This window comes from Arachis ipaensis, chromosome B1, assembly GCF_059453495.1.
Source record: "Arachis ipaensis isolate K30076 ecotype BB chromosome B1, ASM5945349v1, whole genome shotgun sequence".
NCBI classification, from domain to species: Eukaryota; Viridiplantae; Streptophyta; class Magnoliopsida; order Fabales; family Fabaceae; genus Arachis; species Arachis ipaensis.
Genome location: NC_142436.1, coordinates 14799023 through 14819332, shown reverse-complemented (window position 1 = coordinate 14819332; position 20310 = coordinate 14799023). Strand labels below are relative to the sequence as shown.

The following is a 20310-nucleotide window of genomic DNA, read 5'->3' as shown; positions in this document are numbered from 1 at the left end:
ACACACAAAAAAAACCCTCTTTCAAGCTATTGAACACTTTGATCACATTTTTCCAAACATAAAAAGCCCAACATCTACAAAACCTTTACCAACATCAACAAAACCTTTCCCAACGAACAAATACTTTAGTTAAGAATTATACTTATAATTTCTCTTTGCAGTGAAGAAATTGCCAAACAAACTTCTCCCAAAAAACAATGTTAACACACCTAGAGTCTCTCACCCTTAGGCCTCCGTGTTTTCTCGGAGCCACAACTTAGTCCAATTCACAAGGGTTAGTTCCCACGTCATCAAATCAATTTTTTCACAAACATAGGACAGGAAGAAGGCTACTTGCATATTATACAATGAAATGGAAGTCAACACCGACTTAACCAAACATAACCTTGCATTGTTAAGCATCCTACCTTTTCAGCTAACAAACCTCCCTTGAACCTTGTCAATAACCTCCTGCCCCGTCCTTTTCGCCACTCTATCATGGCCAATGTTTTGGATAATTGGAAACATATATTTGTAATGAGTTGAGTTTTTTGTTTGATGTGTAATCTCTAAATAAAAAGTTCCAGGGATTTTAATTTCAATTTTTTTTTCCTTTAATTTTAACAAGACGATAAACCATAAATCATAAATAAAAGTACAATCTCACCTACAATTCCCACTGGCAGCGTACGAATTAAGAAGCTACAAAATGGAAATAAGAGAAAGAAAAAACATTGTACAGCTACAAACGAGAAACATGTATTCATATGATTTTCGTTTGTGCTTATGGAGGTCACAATAGAGGGAAGACGAAGATCAAGGCTTCCATAACTTCATTGTGCAGTCTTCACTATAAGTTGCAACAAGATTCCTATGGGGATGATGGGTGACGCCTATAACTTCCTTCTCATGGACCTATCATTAACCAGAGAGAATATCATTAACCGTGAATATGTTGTATATCAAGAGATAAACATAAGTTGTGTTAGTGGTGGAGAAAACACAACATATAGAATAAGTAGCTTGAATATCATTTGGATTGGTTATTTTAATGGAAAAAGTACCATATTATTATTAAAAAAAAAAAAAAGTATTCTATAAAATTCTAAAGAATAAAGATATTTGTATACAATTTAAAAAAAAAAAGTTTTTATTTTATCGAGTGCTTGGATTGGCTCGACTCCAAGATACAGCTGGAAGATACAAGTATAAAAAATATGCTAGCTTATAGATCAACTAACACAATGGTACCTTATATAAACAATATCACAATGTTATATTGTTTCTGGAAAATGAAATTAATTTGAGAGAAATTTATAAATCTAATGTCAGGCTATCTCAAGCAACATACCTTCATCAGATGCTCTAATTTGCCAGATTGGTGACTGAAGCAGTACATATTCCTGCATTTAATTTTCAAATCTCCCAAAGAATTAACATAACAATTTGGAAGTAAAACTAAGGAGGATTAATTCAAATAAAAATTTAATTACAAATTGGAAAATCTCGTGAAAATCATTTTCTGAAGTTTATTAAGGATTAAGCTAAGCTCTTTATTTTCAAAAACCGAAAATATAGCAAGCACAAAAGTCTGAGTAATAAGGCTAAGGCATGGTATAACATCTTTGTCTTCCATCTTGCATGAAGAGACAATATTATAGAACAAAATAAGAAGTATAAATCTATATACCTGTCTTCACCGACGCAATAAATCCATTCTCCTTTAGGTGAAACACAAGCAGCAATGAAGTCGCCACCCTCTCTTTTACCAGATGAGAAGCTCTTAACAACCTAACATGTTTGACACAGAAAAACACGCTTAGAATATAGGACCAGAAATGTTCACAGAATAGGACCACTTATATCAGATAGCATTCACAGAAATGTTCTAACATACTTGGGCACCAACTTGCCTAAAATCCAGTAGTTAACACGCTCTCTCTTATCATAGTTTGAAGAATAATGATTCAATTTCATAACTCATGCAGTATGGGAATCTCATTTTTTATCTTAATAGCACCTACTACAAGTACATATGTATTATTGTTGATTTTCAACAAAAATCAAAATCCACTTCAACCATTCAATTGTACAGTTAGATTTTCTGATCCCATCACAACATCACAATTTATGACTATATGCTTTTATATCCCATTGAGAATTGAATAAAACCACAATCACAATGCCTGCAACATCCATTACATGCATTTTAGTCTCAATCTTTAAATATTGTAAACATGTAATATAGTGTTATCTTCAACAACATACAATAATAACTGAATCTTAAAAATACATATCATTTAGAAAATAAAACAAAACAAAGCTTCAAAATTCAATTACCTTGGTAAAAAAAATTAAGTTACAATTTCCAAAACTTGCAGCATTATTATATTTAAATTACATGAAAACTGAATTTCATTAGTATAGAAAAGGAGAGGGAGAAAAGAAATATGGTGATAATCTATCAACAAGATGATGAATAAAATGGTTGCACAATTGCACCATCAAACTGTTACAAGGAAAACTACATAAATGTAGTAGATTGATATATTTATACTAGAAAGTATAAGAAACCTTTATCACTCCAAACCTATGAGTTTCATACTATGACATTTAGAACCAATCCTAAACTAAAGCTGGTTGGTCAATCCCAAGCCCCGATAAAGAGGATTGTGGTTGGTCATCAACAGCTAACATTAAAAATTTGTCAAATCTTTATGACATGGATCATGGACAGGATGGTGATTTTAGGTTATTGCCAAGAAATGTATTGGAACACTCAGTACATTGTCAAATATTAATAGCTTAAACATGGATATTATAGAGCACTATCCATGACCCCATATGATATGACAATGCTTAGTTGTTATTAGAACTAATAAAAAGTGGAGAGGTAAGACATCATATGAAGCAAGTACCTTCTGACTCCAATATAGTAATGTAATGACTATTAATTCTTAAATATGAAAAATTTCAAAATAATTAAAAGGCAGAGAAACAAATACAACAAGACTATAGAGAATTTGTGTATCTCAGTAAATTCCCCAATTTCACCCCATGTATATGCAGAAATAGATATTTTCAACAGAAACCATGAACATTAAGGAAAATACTTTTGCAGCCACATTAATCTTCATAGCAATATCCCCCTAAATCAAGTATAAAAAATGACAAGTCATCCACTATATAATATTTACCTGTCCTTGTAGTGTCATGATGTATATTGATGATGTTTTATTACAAACAATAATGTGGTCAGTAGTCTTGGGGAAAATATGAACAGAGTTGACAGAAGCATCACCTCCCTAAAAATTCAAAAGAAGCAAAAATTAGGCAGAACAACAAATTTAGAGAGATGCGATAGTAGATTGAAGTTTCTATGCAGTAATAATGGAAAGTTATTAAATACACACTCTTAAAGGAGGTGGCGGCTTAAAAGTTTGTATGCAGTCTGTTGTCTTCACATCCCAGACCTACAATTAGTAGAGGGAAAAGAATTATTATGAATATCCAAGAATTATTATGCGACACATATATGTTGCTGAATAACTGACCTTCACTGTACAATCACTAGATGCAGTAATGATACGACTACCATCAGTTGTGAAAATTGCATCGTTCACATAAGATGTATGCCCACGGAATTCTTTCAACATCTTTCCAGATTTGAGACCATGGATTCTATATTACATCACGAGAAACAATTGCATTAGCAATTACTAACATTTTATTAAAGAAATTATAATAAAATATCAAATAGCTCTAGAGTCAAAGATTATAATAAGTTGTGTAAAATATAAATAGTTGCACCCAATTTAGCAAATTTTACTAGCAATCCCTGCAGTGTAAATAATAGTACCATCTAAAGCTCTTACTCCCTAATAAGCATTTCCCTTCCTTACCAAGTCCCTAACATATTCCATGAAGGCTCTAGGCTCATAAATGGTTATTGAAATATGGACATCAAACAAGTTAATCGAGAAAAAACCTTGCTGTGCTGTCAAATGATGTACTCAATAATTGGCTTCCATCACGAGAGAAGGAAAGGCTTGTCACACCTTGGGAATGTGCACGTTCAAGACGCCGCAAGCATTGACCAGTCCTTATACGCCAGACCTGAAATGAACGACCAATTATACAGATTAAAGTTCCACTTATTAACAGATCAGGTGAACAATGTTATCACACTATGAATTTACAGCAATTGCGGCACAGATAAAAGATGATGAAACATATTGGAATAACCATAAACCATATAGAGTGGCATACAATTAACTAGGAGGACTAGATATGGTAATGAACAAAAAGCTTCATTTAGAAACAAAGCATAAAGACAAAGATAGTAAAAATTTGCAATAGTATTATGATCAGTTGCTATTTAATTCCTCTTATTTTCATTTTAGAATTTCATCAAAGGGATAGTTCAAACAACCATAAAAGGCAGACAATTTACACTCACTTTGATCTTTCCATCTTGTGATCCAGATGCAAGCATCTCTGAATCTCTGCTAAAGTCTACACAAAGCACGGCATCCTCATGCATCATGAACACTTCCTGTAAGTTCATAGAATCAGACAAGGTGCAATGCAAAAAATGACTAGACTTACTGTACACAATACTATACGAAATTCCCTTCCATAAAGCACAAACATATTATTTCAATGTGCAACTACTTTGTTCCAGAAGGTAAGCATGTCTTGTTAGTATTGATAGTTTTAAAACTCGGCTACGTGAATCACGATGTTTTCATGCAAAACAACTCAACAGGAAAGCTCTGATGAAGGTCTAATCCGTGTACTACATCACAAAACAACCCCCATGCATACTAAAGTTACAAGGAAATGGCAAAAATAAATAAATAAATCATTTCTGCATTTATGGCAGTAGTTCCAAATTGGCAACCAAGACTAATCATTATTTTTTCCACAGCTTCCAGTGAATCAATAAATGCAAAGGTGCAAGGGACACTAAAGGTTTGAGAGATATTTGAGGCTCAGAAAATTCCACTTTTTCTTTTGGATGGAGTAATTAAAGAGGGCTAAGTAATTTTAGAGAGAATTTGAAATCTCATGGTAAAATATTGTACTTGCAGATATATATGAAGGGATATACAAATTTCAAGGGATTTTAAGAAGGAAATTGAAGTACCTAAAAGTAACAAAGAGGAAAGTCAGTCATATTAAATGCAAGTAATATATTTATTTCATCCAAATAAGAAATTGTGCAATTGAAGGGAATTTAATCGAACCCTTTGAATTTCCATGTATTCCCTGAAATTTTAGAATACTTCATCCAAACACAACCTAAGGAAACGTATTAGCCAAATTGCTATTTCAAAATTCATCAAAATACATTATACTTAGTCTCAAAAAATTTCAAATACAAACTCACTTACATCTGCCTGGTACTGAAGATCTTTCTTTAGTTTTCCACTTAAGTAATCCCAGACCTGGAAATTTGTCCGCAAATTAAGAAAGAAGCTCATAAAAATTCTAAAGAAATTAAAATATTTCAATATTTGTTTTCCTATCCCAAAAACATTAAATATTCTAATCTTGCATACCTCGATAAACCCATCAACCGAGCAAGATACAAGAAACTGCCCATCTGGTGAAAAGCAAGCGCATTCTGCATGACTTTTTGTCCCAAACTAAACAAGCATACAGGAAAAACACAAGCTATAAGGGTCAGATTCTGCACCGTCCACCATCATTATACAAAAAGGAGCTAGTAAGGAATAACGACTTTTACTATGGAAGTATGGATGACAAATAGAGAAACAAACTAGAAGCACAAGGCAACCTCTAAAATGCGACATAAATACAAGGTCAAACAACCGTGACTTTTCAAGAGATAAATAATGATGAAGTAGGAATGACCATCGTATACCAATTAGCAATACTAAAACAGATTGTAGTTCAAAGGCTTTAAGGATGGCATAACTACCCTAATAACTACAAAACCAACATCTACTAGAAACCTGCCAAATTAGATAATCAGTGCCAGATTATCAGGACCCATGTACATCTTTGGACAATACCCCTTAGCGACCACAGCAACAAGTGCATAAACAAGTGATGGTTAAAGCTTGAACACCAGAAAACAAAACAGCTCCTCCTTCTTCCCCATCACCTCACCTTCCTAAAACTAATCTCCTACCAAGTGTCATATAACCTATAGCTCAATAGAGGTTAATGTATGTTTCTACAGTTCCTGTATAATAAATAAAAATACCTAACCTCAAACAGGGTTAGTGTGTTACTCATGTTTATAACAGAATATTCATTCTTGAAACTAAAAGGAAGAAAAAATGTTATATAGATAATACTTTAAACAAACCCAAAAAAAAAAAAAAACATAACCCTTGTTTGTGCCATCAGTCCTATCTTTGCAGCATTACATGAAAACTTCCTTGGCACAAATTTGCAGGAAATCATGTAGCCTTGCAGATTTGTTTCTTTATATCTCTAATGATGTTCACATCCATTTAAGAATATAACTAAAACAATTGATTAAAACATATATTAATCATGCCTTTATTGTGTGTGAGAGATTTGTCGGGTACATGTCATCTACATCTTGTTTCATAGCAGCTGTTCCACGGAACAAATCAAATTGTGTTCCAGGAGGTAGTAACCCTGAAAGATCCCAAAGGAAAACACCGCATCAATGAGTTGAAGAAAAGTAGAATAGTTGATGTCCTGCACTGAACTGAAACAAAAACAAAATTGCAAATAGTGAATCGGATACAAATGCACACTTCAAAGTGACATCAACATATTACTGGGTGATTACCTTGATGCTGCTGCCACTTCAAAGCCTGACCAATTAGAGCCATTAGTCGAGACGGAGGGACTACAGTAACTTCAGCAGCAAGAGCTGAAAATGCAAAATGCAAGTTAGTTCCAGTTTTCAAGCAATATAAAATGGCACAATGTACTTATACAATCATAAATGGAAAAAATAAACCCACAATAATAAGAACCACCTTGGTGGTTATGAACTTGAGCCATTGAATTATATTAGAATGAACTTTTCTTTTGTGTATGGTTCGATGCTTGTATACAATTTACCTGGGGCAGATTAATATTAGAGTAATTAAAACAATCCTGATTTCAGTCATGTTTAGACTAAAATCTCAATACCTTCTACATTTTTTTACAGAATTAGTAAACTAAATTTGAGACTCGAGTTTGAGTTAGGAACTTGAACAGTTGAACGTTCACTGAATGCTGCCATGCCCACAATCTTACAACACACTTATAGCAAGAATATTGAATTTTATTTAATTAATGATTATTATAGTGTATAGCATAATTAGAATGCTAGTATTCTACTACAGTATTATATAGCTGTGGAAAAGGTAGGAGTATAAGCAACGTTTGTATACACAATACCATAAGAAAATTATCTCCGGGGCACATATTTGAGTGTAAACATATTATACAACAAACGGTATTTTATCTCTTCTATTATCTTTTGCAAAGTTTCTCAATCCTCACAGGAACCCATATCAAAATGCTAGAAAAAACACAATTCATTCAACAAGAAAAAATGAAAAGGGAAGCTGGACAGCCCGTCACCAAAAGAGAAAAAGGAAAGGAGTCCACCAGTTCAAATGATAAGGAATTCTCCAAACCATTACATCCTTAAAAGAAACAATCCTAGAATTATCCTATAAGGGATCTTACAAATGAAAGAATTCCAACTAAACAAAATTGATAACAGGGTATAAAAATGGAATTGGTTTCCTCAAACCTAACAGACCACAAATTTTTCACATCATCACTTTTAACAAAACAAAACGAAAACAGAAAACAAAACTCTAGCAACAAACTGGTTCTCTATCAATCAGAGGAGGGTTCATTTTAAAATTCCAACCAAGACAGAAATATTCATTACAATCAGATACAGCAACTACCAGTAAAGTAGAAGGAAAAAACCTTGGGCAATTAGCGCACGCCGCTTCTCTTTTGTTGAGTCTTGATAAGCCTGTCAGATAGATCACAATTCAGACCTATTCATTTTTCAAGAAAACATGACAATAATACATGAAGATTGTGGTATTTATTTTACAATAAAACATGAGAAAGAAATCAAATCGTTGTATTTAGTATGCTAGCCATATTAGCACTTCACTAGTTGCTTAATAGTCACTACTGAGCCTCGTTTTTTTTTAATTATTAATATTTTTCATAGAATTTATAATATATCGAATCGAACAATATATTTATTATAATTTTAATAATATTTTTTAATAGCTTTTTTATTTACATAGTAATTACAATAAAGAAGACATAATAATGTCTATGAGAAATATATTCTATTTTTTTCTTAAAAAATAAAAAATAAAAAAAGCTGCACTCCTCTAGCAAATTATTATCAAAATATTCAAAACCTCTTCCTCTCTTATCTCTACATAATGTAATAGTCATAAATAAGCTTAACTATAGCTTAATTATGTGAAGCTTGTTGAAAACTTTTTACATAGCCAATCTCAAGTGTAGACAAAAGAAGTGGTTTATGTTAGGCCCTCAATAACCAACATAAATGTTTGCCAAATCCCAATGACATTGAACACACTCCCCCGCACATAAGAGTCTCTATAGATTTGACGGTTAGACTACAAAAAACCACCCTACGTTGGGCTAAATTTTAGCTTCTAGTTAGACGAATGGGGTCAAATAGGGATCCAATCTTGATCATAGTAACCAAGTTGGGTTGGTCTAGTGGTTAGCTCACTAGTCCGCTTAAGCAAGTGTCGGGGATTCGAATCCCACCTTGTGCATGCAGCAACCCATTGGCCAGCGGCAAACCCTTAAATGGAGCTCAGTACCGCGACGAATTAGTCCTTGACCTGTCGGGTTGGGGGATACCGTGGGAAACCAAAAAAAAACTAGTACCTCCAAATGCTAGAGTTGCGTAGAAACATGTGAATAGTTCTATACCTTAACATCATCAAACATCACTAAGTGTCAATTATTTTTCAGGTTTGTCTATCCAAACTTCGAATGCACACATGCCTCATTTAAGAGCAATCCACTTTCCCCGACATAGGAACACTATATACTACCAACCTAAAACAAACAAAAAAATCTAGGAACTTATCATGCATAAAAAGTCACAAACTCACAATTGACCATGACACAGTCTAAGCAGAAAATTAAAAAAAGTAGAAAAAGAAATTAGCAAAACATTGATTGATTTGGAGAGCAGGCAATTGCAAAAATGTAAATAGCGATCAGTACCTCATTCGGGTCAAAATAAGTTCTGACCAAGAGATGTTCAAGACGCAAATATCTTTCAGGTTGCTCCTGTTTCATGACACCCATCACCTGTGTTTGCCTTAAAATTGCACGGGCAGTATCCAATTCTCGAAGTTCAATCATTTCTAATACAATCTGCAACCATTTGAATGAAGCTTCAAATGAATTCAACATACTAGTAACATGACTAACATAAATAACATTTTTAGAGTGTTGATGTTTTGAGCATCACAAAAATGTAGAGTAGAAGGCAAAATTTTAATATTAAAAAAAATATTTCTATATAGAATGCATACCATGAATGGAAGTGATTAAAGAGAAATACCTGCTCATACAGATCCTCCAATTTATTCCTTGGAAGCTTCAATTGAGAAACTTGAGGCAATATTGCATCCCATCTTCCACTATTAATATCAGCAACAAAGGTTTCAATGCTATCCACAGTGTTCAACGAAACCTGGCACTCGTTCTGAAGTGTCTGAAATGTCTGATGCAAGGAATTTTCTTTGCAAAACTGAAGCACAATTTTGATGACACTGAAAATGACAACAAAAATCAATCATCAAAGGATAAAGTATATTACAACTAGACAGTACATATGTACAGATTAAAAAATTTAAACTTTAATTTTTTTTTTTAAATTTAAGGAATAAACGAGAAATAAGGGAACTTACTCTCGAGCTTCAATTTCTACCGTAGACATCGCTTCTTATTCTATTGGACTTGGATAATTAGAGTTTGCACTGAAAGATAGAAGGAGCTTAGGGTTTTAGTGTTCTTAATTGATATACATGCGAAAAACGGTTAAACGGGAGAATAATAAACGGAGAAGTAAGTTTGGTGCCGCATTGAACTCAAAAGGTTTGGACCTTTCCGGCGAGGGGGTACTCGCCTGCTCCGTCCGGCGAGAGTGCGGCGAAGCGAGCGAGACTGACTGAAGGAGAGCGTACGTAGTGTAGTTGAGTTCACCGAGTTTACTGAGTTTAGGGTTCACAAAGGGCCATTGTAAAGAACTAAAGATTAAACGGTAAAATACGCTTCTATCCCTAACCAAGTAACCATCATCAATTAAAATTTGAAACAATTAAATAGGGTTTGCGTCAACCGCCATAGTGAAAGAGTGTTATAATCAAGGTTCAGAAAACCGGACCGGTCATCAAACCACTCTAGTTAGTGGTTCATTAATTCATTGGTTCAACCGTGATTCAACCAGAAAAACTGTTTTATAATAAACACCTGATTCTATAAAAATTCAATGAATAAAGCAACGGGTTCTAAACACTCTTCTACTGCATTTTTTTACTTCAAAAGGGGATCATAAACAACTAGTTCTATGAATAAACAAACTACAATGATATTCAATGCCAAAAATAGGCCAATGATAAAATAATAAAGGGTTTCTCTCTTCAATTCTATGTTCAAACTTGTAGCATACCAGAATCAACATAATAATACCGTTAAAATAGTATTCCTTCTTAATTCTTATATACCTCAAAGAATTTCCTACAAAATGAAAATTGAACACAACACAACTTTAAAACAAAAACAAAACAACACTAAGAAATCAATCACCTCTTCTAAACTCAGCCTTAAAACAAAACAGAACAACATTCAGAGTATGAGCATTAATCACAAAAAATTGATTTCTGAAACAACAAAAACAGCAGAACAACATTCAGAGTTTGAGCATTGATCACAAAATATTGATTTATGAAACAAAACAAAAACAGAAGAACAACATTCAGAGTTTGAGCATTGATAACAAAAAATTGATTTCTGAAACAAAACAAACACTGCAAAACCAACAGAACAGCATTTAGAGTTTGAGCATTGATCACAAAAAATTAATTTCTGAAACAAAACAAACAATCAACAAAACAATGAAAACAGAATTTTTTTTCCTTCAGAAGAAGAAAACAATGAAAACATGAAGAATATAATAAATCAATAATCACCAATATCCAGCAAGAATCTCAAAGACAAGAATAAATACACAACAACAATTTAGCAAATAAACAAGAACAAGACCTAAATAGAAAATCCAACAAATTAAATCACAGAAACCTAACAATTTAGCAAATTAAAGCAACAGCAGCCCAACAATTTAGCAAATTATCAACTTAACAGGTTCAAGAACAGAAAATCACAACAACAAAAAATAAAATAAAAATAACAGAAGAACAACAGAACAACAACACAAGAACAATTAGCAAATTAACAAGTTCACACTAACCGTTAACATTTACCAGAAGAACACTAATACAAGTGGAATCATCATGCTAATATGTTTTATACAAAGATGCTATTTGTGCAGCTAAAATTTCCTAATTACTAAGATCCAATTATTCTAATTTCACATGCAATCAACTAAGTTTCTAAAAGCTAGAAATGATAAAACCAACCCGAAACATGGTTAAGGCATTTCATCAAACATGTTGAGTGCGGTAAACTTGAAACGAAATAAGAGAATTCAAAGCTTAGTATCAATCTGATAGAGAAGAGAACATAACTATTGTATACTTTAATTCAGTCTATGAAAAAAATCCAAACCACTGCCAAATCAAATAGTTACTTATTGTAATAGAAATAAGAAGTTGCAGAGTTTCAAGCAGAGTATTGGTGTTGTGTGAGTGTATTGTCTGGTGGTGGGTTTAGGGAACTCACTGCGGCGACAAAAGAGAGCAGTTCGACGGCTAGGTGGAGCGCGCGGGTTGGTCGCAGAGTTTGAAGCAGGGCAACGTGGCTTCCAGACGAACGCGAACCCGAACGGTGAACAGCGAGTGAACGCGAACGGTGAACGCCGAGCAAACTTGAACGGCGAAGAACGCGAACGAAGGAAGTATGCCGAGCTCAAACTTGAGCGCAAACTTGAGCGCGGCTGAGCATACAAAGACGACGGACGCCGAGCTCGAGGAAGCAGCTGCGATCGGTGACAACGAACGGGGGTTGAAGACTCGGAGCACGAGGGAAGCTAGATAGACGGACGGACGGCGGCAGTATGCCACTCCTTGCGGCGGCGGTGGTGTAGGCTTATAGTGCTAGGGTTTTTTGGCTGAGTTTCTGTGAAATGTGAATGAAAGAAACGGAGGGAGAAAGGGAGAAAGAAACGGAGGAGCTTCCGAACCAACAGGGAAAGTAAGCAAATTTAGCAAAAACGACGCCGTTTCTTTTAAACCGGTCGGTTCTCTGTCCGATTCAACTGACCGGAAACCGGCCGGTTCGATGGTTCTCCTCCGGTTTTAAAGGTGCACTTTCTTAAATTTGGAAGACCAAATTGTGGTAATTGGGAAGTCAATACACCTAGTATGGCATGTGTCACTTGACGTATAAAAAATTTATTTATAATCAAAATAATCACTAAAAGTTTAGACGTAAATTATTTTTATTCTTAAAATTTTAAAAATTAATCAAATTAGTCTTTATATAATTTTTTTTTATTTTTTCTTCATAATATTAAATTTGAAGTATTATTTTATAGTAATAATTTTAATATTATTTTTTAGACCTTAATAAATAAATTTTTTTATATAAAATAATAAAAATAATTAAATTATTATAAAGTTATTTTGTCATTTGTATTTTAAATTTTATATTTTTAAATTGTAATTTTTTATAGTGACTTTTTTTTATTTAAACGAGTTTATCAAATTATTATTGATTATATATTTAAAAATTTAATATTTTAAGTTTACAATTTTTTTAAATAACTACTATATTTATTTAGTGACATATAAAAGATTAAAATATTTAAAATAACTATTATATTTATTTACTGAAATTTAAAATATTAAAATTCTAGTTTTTTAATATTTTAAAATAACTACTATATTTATTTAGTGAAATATAAAAGATTAGAACATTTAAAATAACAACTATATTTATTTAGTGAAATTCAAAATATTAAAACTATATTTTAGATTTCACTAAATAAATATAGTAGTTATTTTAAATATTTTAATCTTTTATATCTCACTCTATAAATATAGTAGTTATTTTAAAAAAATATATTAAAATATTAAGATTCAACAAATGATCCCACAATTCGGTTTTTTAATTATTGAGTTCTATCATATATGTTAAATAATAATAAAAATTATAATTTTAAAATAAATATTATATTATATAATAAGATTTAAAATATTAAATTTTTAAATATAGAATCAACAATAATTTGATAAATTTGTTTAAATAAAAAAATTTGCTATAAAAATTATAATTTAAAAATATAAAATTTAAAATAAAAATGACAAAATAACTTTATAATAATTTAAATTATTTTTATTATTTTATGTAAATAAAAGTTTATTTATTAAGGAATAATATTAAAGTTAGTACTATTAAAAATACTTTAAATTTAATATTATGAAAAAATAAAAAAAATTATATGAGGACTAATTTGATTAATTTTTAAAATTTTAAAAATGAAAATGACTTACGTTTAAATTTTCAAAAACTATTTTGATTATAAATAATTTTTTTACACGTCAAGTGACACGTGGCATGTTAGGTGTCACTGACCTGACACATCAACCAATGATATTGTGACACGTGATATTAACCTACCACGTCATCATGCCACGTGGCACTTAATATAACATGTCATCAGCCGTTATCATCTAACTAATGAAAAGACCAATTTGACTTACGTTTTGAGGACTAATTTGAAGAATGTGTGATTTTTCAAAGACGAATTTAACTATTAACTCATTTGATCGAACATAAATTGTTAAATGGTCTGATATTTTAAAAAAATAAACAAATAAAATTAAAGATGTTAAAAAATAAAAAAGATATATGTAATTAAAAAAAGTAGTTTAGTCAAAAAAATATTTAAATATCATAAAAGATACAAATTTAAATCTTCATTATAACATTTTTAGATTAAATTACCATTTTTATTAAAAATATTTAAAATATTGATAAATTTATTAAGGAAAACTAACTTTATAGTCATAAATAATAGATTTTCGTTCACAAAATTATCCAAAATTTTTAAATTATCATTTAATTATTATATTGATTATCAAAAAATTCTTTTCTTTATTAATATTAAAAATATTTTGAAAAGTCAATTTTATAATATCTTTCATTTGGTGTTTAATTTATTTTTTATAGTAATCTTTAAATTTAAAAGTAATTTTTTTTTAATAATTAAATAATAACTTTTAAACACTATAACAATGAGCAAATATTATTTTAAAAATTAAGAACTTATTCCAAGAATATGCATAATGATAAAACATATTTTTAATTTATTCTCAATAATATTAAGATCAATTCTCAACCATTTATATATTACAAAATAAATATTTTTTTATAATGTTTAGATTTAGATAATCGGCTTCGGATATATATATATATAAAGGCATATTAACGAACACCGCCTTGGATATAGATATAAGGCGTATTACTGGTGTCATGCTTCACACACCGACTCTCTTCAGCAGCTGGAAAAAAAGAAGAGGGGTGGTGGAAACCCTCTGAAACAGAAAAGAAATATGGCAATACTTTCGTTGTTGTCGTCGTCAGAAGCAGATATTTCTGTACCCTTGCTCTTGTCCACCGTGACCGTGGTCTCGGCCACTGCCACAACCTTGTTATTAATCTGCAAGCCTCGCCTCATGCGCCTCTACTCCCACAAAAAGAACCTCATAAGACTCCATCATGAAAAACCTAAAAGCAATCCAACTGGCAAGATTCTATTTGTTTCCCAAATCGGAACCTCAAAAGCCCTAGCTTCGTGCCTCTGCCATTTGTTCGAGTCGTTCGGCGTCGTTACGGAGCTCGTAGATGCCAGGGATTACGTGCCCGAAGCCCTACCCAAGGAGAACCTTGTCGTCCTCGTTGCTTCAACTTCGGAAGTTTGGAACCAATTTCTCGGACAAGATTTCATCCCCACTGACAACCGTTCTCTCGGAGCACAGATGTTCGCCGGTCGGATCGTCAATTACGCGGAGGGCTATAAGTTTGGATCGTTAGTTGTGAATGCTTACGGTTTCAGTGCGTTTGTCGCCGGCAAAGGGGCTTCTGGAGATGACACGAATTTGATGGCTAAGGCTGCCAATCATATTAGGGATTTGGGGGACACTGCTGAATTGAACGCGGATTTTGCCAGCTGGTGGGGAAGTGTTGTTGGGGTTTTGCAAGGTGCTGTTTCGGGAGGTGCTGCTGATGCCATGTGCGGGGAATATGATCCTGAGGTCCTCTTATCCTTATAAACTTAACTGGATAAGTATGACGTTTCAATTTATCATCAACACACTGCAAAGCTTTCTATTTAATAGTTAATTGCTGTAAACTTATGGTGATTTGATTCTGTCGTAGATAATATGATTGTTTCCCTAATTCCAGGATGTTGGTTCTTCTGATCCAAAGCTATCCATGACGCAGCGCTTATACCTGTTTGTGGAAAATATAAATCTTGAAAGAGATCATGTTGGGAAATCAGCCATCACGCGCAGGATGTTAACTATAACTGAGGCCAACTTTATTAAGAATGGCACTGTTGATCTTGAAGATGGAGGTCATGTAACTGCCAAATGGCCTCTTAGAGATGGTCTATTGGTCGATTGTCCATTACCATATATGCAAGGAGTTTGTTCTGTCGGTCACAGCTTCTTCTTTGCTGGTGGTGGTGGTGACCTGAATATTATTGACCCAGAATTGTGTTTGAATTGGGATGATCATTACCCCTCAAGGATGTGGTGCCTCAAGTATGAGGGTTCTAATTGGAGTTGGAAGTTTTGTGGAAGCATGTTCTGCTGCCGATATAGACCCTTAGTAGTCCCCTATGATGGCAAATTGTACATCTTTGGGGGTACTGGAAGTGCAAATTGCTGGGTTGATATTTACAGCCTAAAATCAGGTCTATGGGAAACAAGGGAAGTGCCCGAAAGTGCTCTCTTGTCATATTGCATGGACCCTGACTCTTACTTTCTGTGGGAGGACAGCACCAAGCCTCACAAGAAGACCCACATTGTATTGTATTCTTGTGGTGATAAACATCAAGGGCTCATGTCATATGACGTCAAGGCTAACAATTGGGAATACCTTGATTGGAATTTTCCGCCAGTTCCTGAATCTTGTCCAAGGAAACTTGTTCGTTTGGGATGCAGTCATTATCTTCTGATTGTTGACTTCGCTCCAATGTGGCGTATTTATGATTTATCTAAGATGAATGTTGTGGCAACGGTGGGGGTGGATGGTTTGGACAAGACCGCAGAAGTAACGTATATTTTTTGTTGCCACAACACTAGCGATGAAAGTTTAATTTATATGTTCATGGAACCTGGAAATGTTTTCGAGGGAGAGCCATCTACTAACTCTGGTTCTGGGGTTGTTTCTTATGCCAGAGTCAAGCTCCAACTCAAAACTTTTTCTGCCAAGATTGAATCCAAGGGTAATCTTAACCTTGGTGATTATGTAAATCTTTATATGTGAGTATGCCCCTCTTTCTCTCTTTAAACTTCTTGACCGTGTTCATTGAGCTTTGATATTACTTCTTTATCTCTGTGGACACTGGACAGGTTTGCTGTTGGAGATGAAGACCAATAATTGTAAGAAATTCTTTGTTTAAGACGTTGAAATTAAAGAAGAATATTTGCACAGTATCCTAAAATTGAAAACTCCCAAATCCTGAAAGAAAAATTACACCTTGAATGGCCATTATTTTTTAATATTTTAACTAATGAATATACTCACCATAAAATTGTCAGAATCTAGCAACAAATAAATGTATATTCAACAAAATTAATGCTATCCAATTTTATTGAAAATGTGCTTAAATTTAATGATAGGTCTGCTCATCTTCGCTTATTGGTTTTACTGATCTGTATATTTTTGCACTTGGTTCCAATATTCCATTATGTTTGAGGGTGCTTCTTGTTGGTGGCACTCATGCCTCTGAAGAAGGAAGGAATGCAAATTAATTTGTTAATTGCTATTGTACTCTTGATTTTCAGGTTTCAATCTTGACCTCCAAACTATCAATGATGATGGGGAGTTAGAAAGCGACCAAGATTAATTGTGTTAAATTTGTTTAGTGACTAGACATTGGTTTTTATTTCTTTCTTTTTTATCTTGTTTGACATTGTATGTTTCTTGTGTTTTTAGTTTATGTTCAGACGTGATCATAGTTGTATAAATTTTAAAAATTAATCTTGTTTGTTAGATTCGAATAGTTATCAGGGTGGGGTTTTATACTTCTTAAAGAAGGGCGGGTCAAGTGGGGGAAAAACAGTTATCAGAACCGACCCGGCAATCGACCCGGCCAGGTCACTGGGTCACTGGTTCAACCGATGGGTCACAGGTTCAACCGGTTAATCCGGTCATAATATTTCGTCTTTTCCTTTGCCGAGGTGGCTAATGTTGGGACATATTTCGTTAACTGTCTGCATGACACGCTATCAAAATGACGCCATTTAGGACTGATTCAAAACGTTGCAAAGCATTACCCCCTCTGTTAACAACCATCTCTCTCTGTTTCGCTCCAAAACATATCGTCTCCCTCAAGTTATGCCCTAAGCCTTTGACCCAACATTTAAACCATGCCATCAACCTTCGTCAGTGTTGGAAGACAATTAAAACAGAAGAGGTATCGATACTGAATACAGAGCTGATCATCTCCTGGAGCAACATCGATAGTGGAGGAAGCCATCGCGACGATTAGAGGTAAAGATGAAACCTTTTTCTTGTTTTTTGAGTTATTATGTGGCTTGATGTCTTCCTAGTGGCGTGACTCATGTGTTCCTCTGAGTATGGGTAGGGTTTGGGGTGACTAACGGTTTGTATGACTGTTCTTATATAATATGAGTGGGTCAGAATGTTTTGCTTTTATTGGCTTTGTGATGATTTTTTAGGTAGGGATGTTTCATTTTAGTGATAGTTTTATTCGTTTGTTGCGTGTTTGTTTTGGGTTTAGGGTATGTTTTGGTATGTTTTCCTATGTTTGTTAATGAAATTTTCGTCAATGTTATTGTAGATGGAGGGTCCTCCCATGATTTTTGTGTTTCATCATGGTGGAATGTTTAAAAACTCTGTTGATGAAAACATGATATATGAACATGACAAAGTCACTCTGAGCAGTTTAGGAGGGTTGCTAATTTCTATTTCTTGGTCATTGGTGTCTTGGCAATGACAAAGCTTGCTCCATACACTGCTGTCAGCGCAATCGTTCCTCTCTGGGTCATCGTTGGGGTGACCATGGTCAAAGAGGGTATCGAAGATTGGCGTCGCAAGATACAGGTGCTCTGTTACCCTATTGTGATTGTGAATTTTATTTTATAACGTCAATAACAATTACAATTCCTTCAGTTTGTTGTCTTAAATCCTGCTGTGGAAGTTTGTATTAGATTCAAACTGAATCATGGTCTCTTTTGTGTGTTTATATTTACTATTTATTTGTAGTTTAGAGTCCCTGTAAAATCTATGGACTATAGGACATTTAACTCTTGAATTGAAGATTACCAGGAACTTTTACAAAGATTATGGAATATTTCGGTTATAAGAACTGAAAGATTCTATTTGACCTTAGTACTAATGAAATTGGTGAGAGAAATGAAATGGTCAATTTAGATGAGTCATGATCTACGATGGACAGCTTATTCAATATAATAAATTCTAATATCTTTTAGATAATCTCTTGGATTCAGTCTTGTACAGTTTTCTATAAAAAAATTGTGGTAAGCAACATTACCTGCCAAAACAGTGTCTATATATATTTTTATTAGGCCATGATATGTATCCTTAAGTTCAGTGCAAATTTAGTCATGATTTATTTAATTTTTTTTACTTGTGTAATATAATATTTATAATGGAATCAAACAACTATGAAACGGGATAAACAACTAGACATGTTGCTTGAGGATCATTTAGCATTTAACTAAAGATTATAATTTCTGCATTGTCTGTCTGATGATCATTATGCGGTATGGTTTGGGAATAGGAAAAAAGTTAGTGTTTATGGCATTATGGCAAGCTATCAAGTTGATATATAATTTGGCTAATGGTTAATTTTGCAGGATGAAGTTGTAGCTACGCCACCTAAATTACAGGTGATTAAAGCGAAAGTAAGAGCTAGATTCTCCCCTAAACTTACTGCAGCTACACCAGTGGCTATCTCAGCTGAGACCATCAAAGAGACAAGTTCTATAACTGCTAAGAAGTTGGCCAACTTTATGATTTTTGTGCCTATTCCAAGCTTTAAGAACCCAAGAAAGAATGATAAACTACTTTGATTAGAAAGTAATGTATGGGGCTGCTTTGTTTTTTTTTTTTTTTTTTTTTTTTGTACAGGACAAATGAAGTACCATATTAAATATTGTGGTTATTGTGGTTATGTGTAATTTGAAAGTTGTATATACCATTCTTTTTTGGTGTAGCCTTCATTTTTAAGATTGGATACTTTATAAATTTGCTGTGGTACTTATCTTTAAGACAAACAACAACAACAACAACAAAGTCTTGTCCCACTAAGTGGGGTCGGCTACATGAATCAAACGACGCCATTGTGTTCTGTCATGTATCATGTCTACAGAAAGACCGTTTACATGTAGATCTCATTTGACCACCTCATGGATGGTCTTCTTAGGTCTTCCTCTGCCTTTCGCCCCTTGTTCATCTTCCATCTCATCCACCCTCCTGACTGGATGTTCTATCGGTCTTTTTCTCACATGTCCAAACCACCTGAGACGCGATTCAACCATCTTTTCCACAATGAGTGCTACTCCAACTCTCTCCCTTATATCTTCGTTCTTTATTTTATCCAATCGCGTATGACCATTCATCCATCTCAACATCTTCATCTCTGCCACACTCAACTTATGTTCGTGCTCCCCTTTAGCCGCCTAACACTCCGCACCATAAAGCATAGCCGATCTTATAGCGGTGCGATAAAATTTATCTTTAAGTTTTAAAGACACTTTTTTGTCGCATATAAAACCAGATGTACTCCGTCATTTTGACCAACCTGCTTGGATCCTATGATTTACATCCTGTTTAATCTCTCTATTATCCTGTATGATGCACCCAAGATACTTAAAACTTTTAACTTTTGGTAGGATGTTT

General features: G+C 33.5%; 3 protein-coding genes across 7 annotated transcripts; 2 read left to right on the top strand and 1 right to left on the bottom strand.

Annotated features, from left to right (window-relative positions):
* Positions 1–569: 569 nt before the first annotated feature.
* On the bottom strand, positions 570–12383 carry LOC107625720 (suppressor of mec-8 and unc-52 protein homolog 1). Of its 3 annotated transcripts, none has more exons than XM_021117799.2 (18): positions 11911–12371; positions 10702–10749; positions 9921–9989; positions 9572–9782; positions 9229–9381; positions 7924–7972; positions 6776–6859; positions 6515–6618; positions 5544–5630; positions 5376–5429; positions 4439–4534; positions 3968–4095; positions 3534–3660; positions 3393–3452; positions 3177–3284; positions 1670–1770; positions 1331–1382; positions 570–894 (listed from the first exon to the last, which is right to left on the bottom strand). In XM_021117799.2, exons 3-18 carry the CDS (start codon positions 9947–9949, stop codon positions 796–798), a joined length of 1542 nt encoding a protein of 513 aa, XP_020973458.1. In that variant the 5' UTR covers positions 9950–9989; positions 10702–10749; positions 11911–12371; the 3' UTR covers positions 570–795. The 3 variants fall into 3 exon arrangements, with proteins under 3 accessions (XP_020973458.1, XP_088357232.1, XP_016183910.1); XM_088501106.1 differs by lacking the exon at positions 10702–10749 and adding an exon at positions 10116–10223 and having other exon boundaries at positions 11911–12354; XM_016328424.3 differs by lacking the exon at positions 10702–10749 and having other exon boundaries at positions 11911–12383.
* Positions 12384–14632: 2249 nt separating this feature from the next.
* Positions 14633–17412, top strand: LOC107625713 (uncharacterized). Of its 3 annotated transcripts, XM_016328412.3 has the most exons (4): positions 14635–15446; positions 15598–16682; positions 16773–16802; positions 17208–17412. In XM_016328412.3, exons 1-3 carry the CDS (start codon positions 14745–14747, stop codon positions 16798–16800), a joined length of 1815 nt encoding a protein of 604 aa, XP_016183898.1. In that variant the 5' UTR covers positions 14635–14744; the 3' UTR covers positions 16801–16802; positions 17208–17412. The 3 variants fall into 3 exon arrangements, with proteins under 3 accessions (XP_088357230.1, XP_016183898.1, XP_088357229.1); XM_088501104.1 differs by lacking the exon at positions 16773–16802 and having other exon boundaries at positions 14633–15446; XM_088501103.1 differs by lacking the exon at positions 17208–17412 and having other exon boundaries at positions 14639–15446; positions 16773–17036.
* Positions 17413–17555: 143 nt separating this feature from the next.
* Positions 17556–19624, top strand: LOC148575792 (uncharacterized). The gene is made up of 3 exons (XM_088501105.1): positions 17556–17916; positions 18227–18489; positions 19266–19624. The coding sequence occupies exons 2-3, from the start codon at positions 18379–18381 to the stop codon at positions 19479–19481; spliced, it is 327 nt and encodes a 108-aa protein (XP_088357231.1). The 5' UTR covers positions 17556–17916; positions 18227–18378; the 3' UTR covers positions 19482–19624.
* Positions 19625–20310: the final 686 nt, after the last annotated feature.

Bases quoted from the DNA above. Each gene is read 5' to 3' on its own strand.
- LOC148575792 (XM_088501105.1), top strand. From the start codon at position 18,379: ATGACAAAGCTTGCTCCATACACTGCTGTCAGCGCAATCGTTCCTCTC. The intron at 18,490-19,265 runs GTGCTCTGTTAC...TTAATTTTGCAG, and splicing joins ATTGGCGTCGCAAGATACAG to GATGAAGTTGTAGCTACGCC.
- LOC107625713 (XM_016328412.3), top strand. From the start codon at position 14,745: ATGGCAATACTTTCGTTGTTGTCGTCGTCAGAAGCAGATATTTCTGTA. The intron at 15,447-15,597 runs GTCCTCTTATCC...CCCTAATTCCAG, and splicing joins GCGGGGAATATGATCCTGAG to GATGTTGGTTCTTCTGATCC. The intron at 16,683-16,772 runs GTGAGTATGCCC...GACACTGGACAG, and splicing joins GATTATGTAAATCTTTATAT to GTTTGCTGTTGGAGATGAAG.
- LOC107625720 (XM_016328424.3), bottom strand. From the start codon at position 9,949: ATGTCTACGGTAGAAATTGAAGCTCGAGA. The intron at 6,619-6,775 runs GTAATCACCCAG...GGGATCTTTCAG, and splicing joins GAAGTGGCAGCAGCATCAAG to GGTTACTACCTCCTGGAACA. The intron at 3,661-3,967 runs GTTTTTTCTCGA...GATGTAATATAG, and splicing joins TCATTTGACAGCACAGCAAG to AATCCATGGTCTCAAATCTG.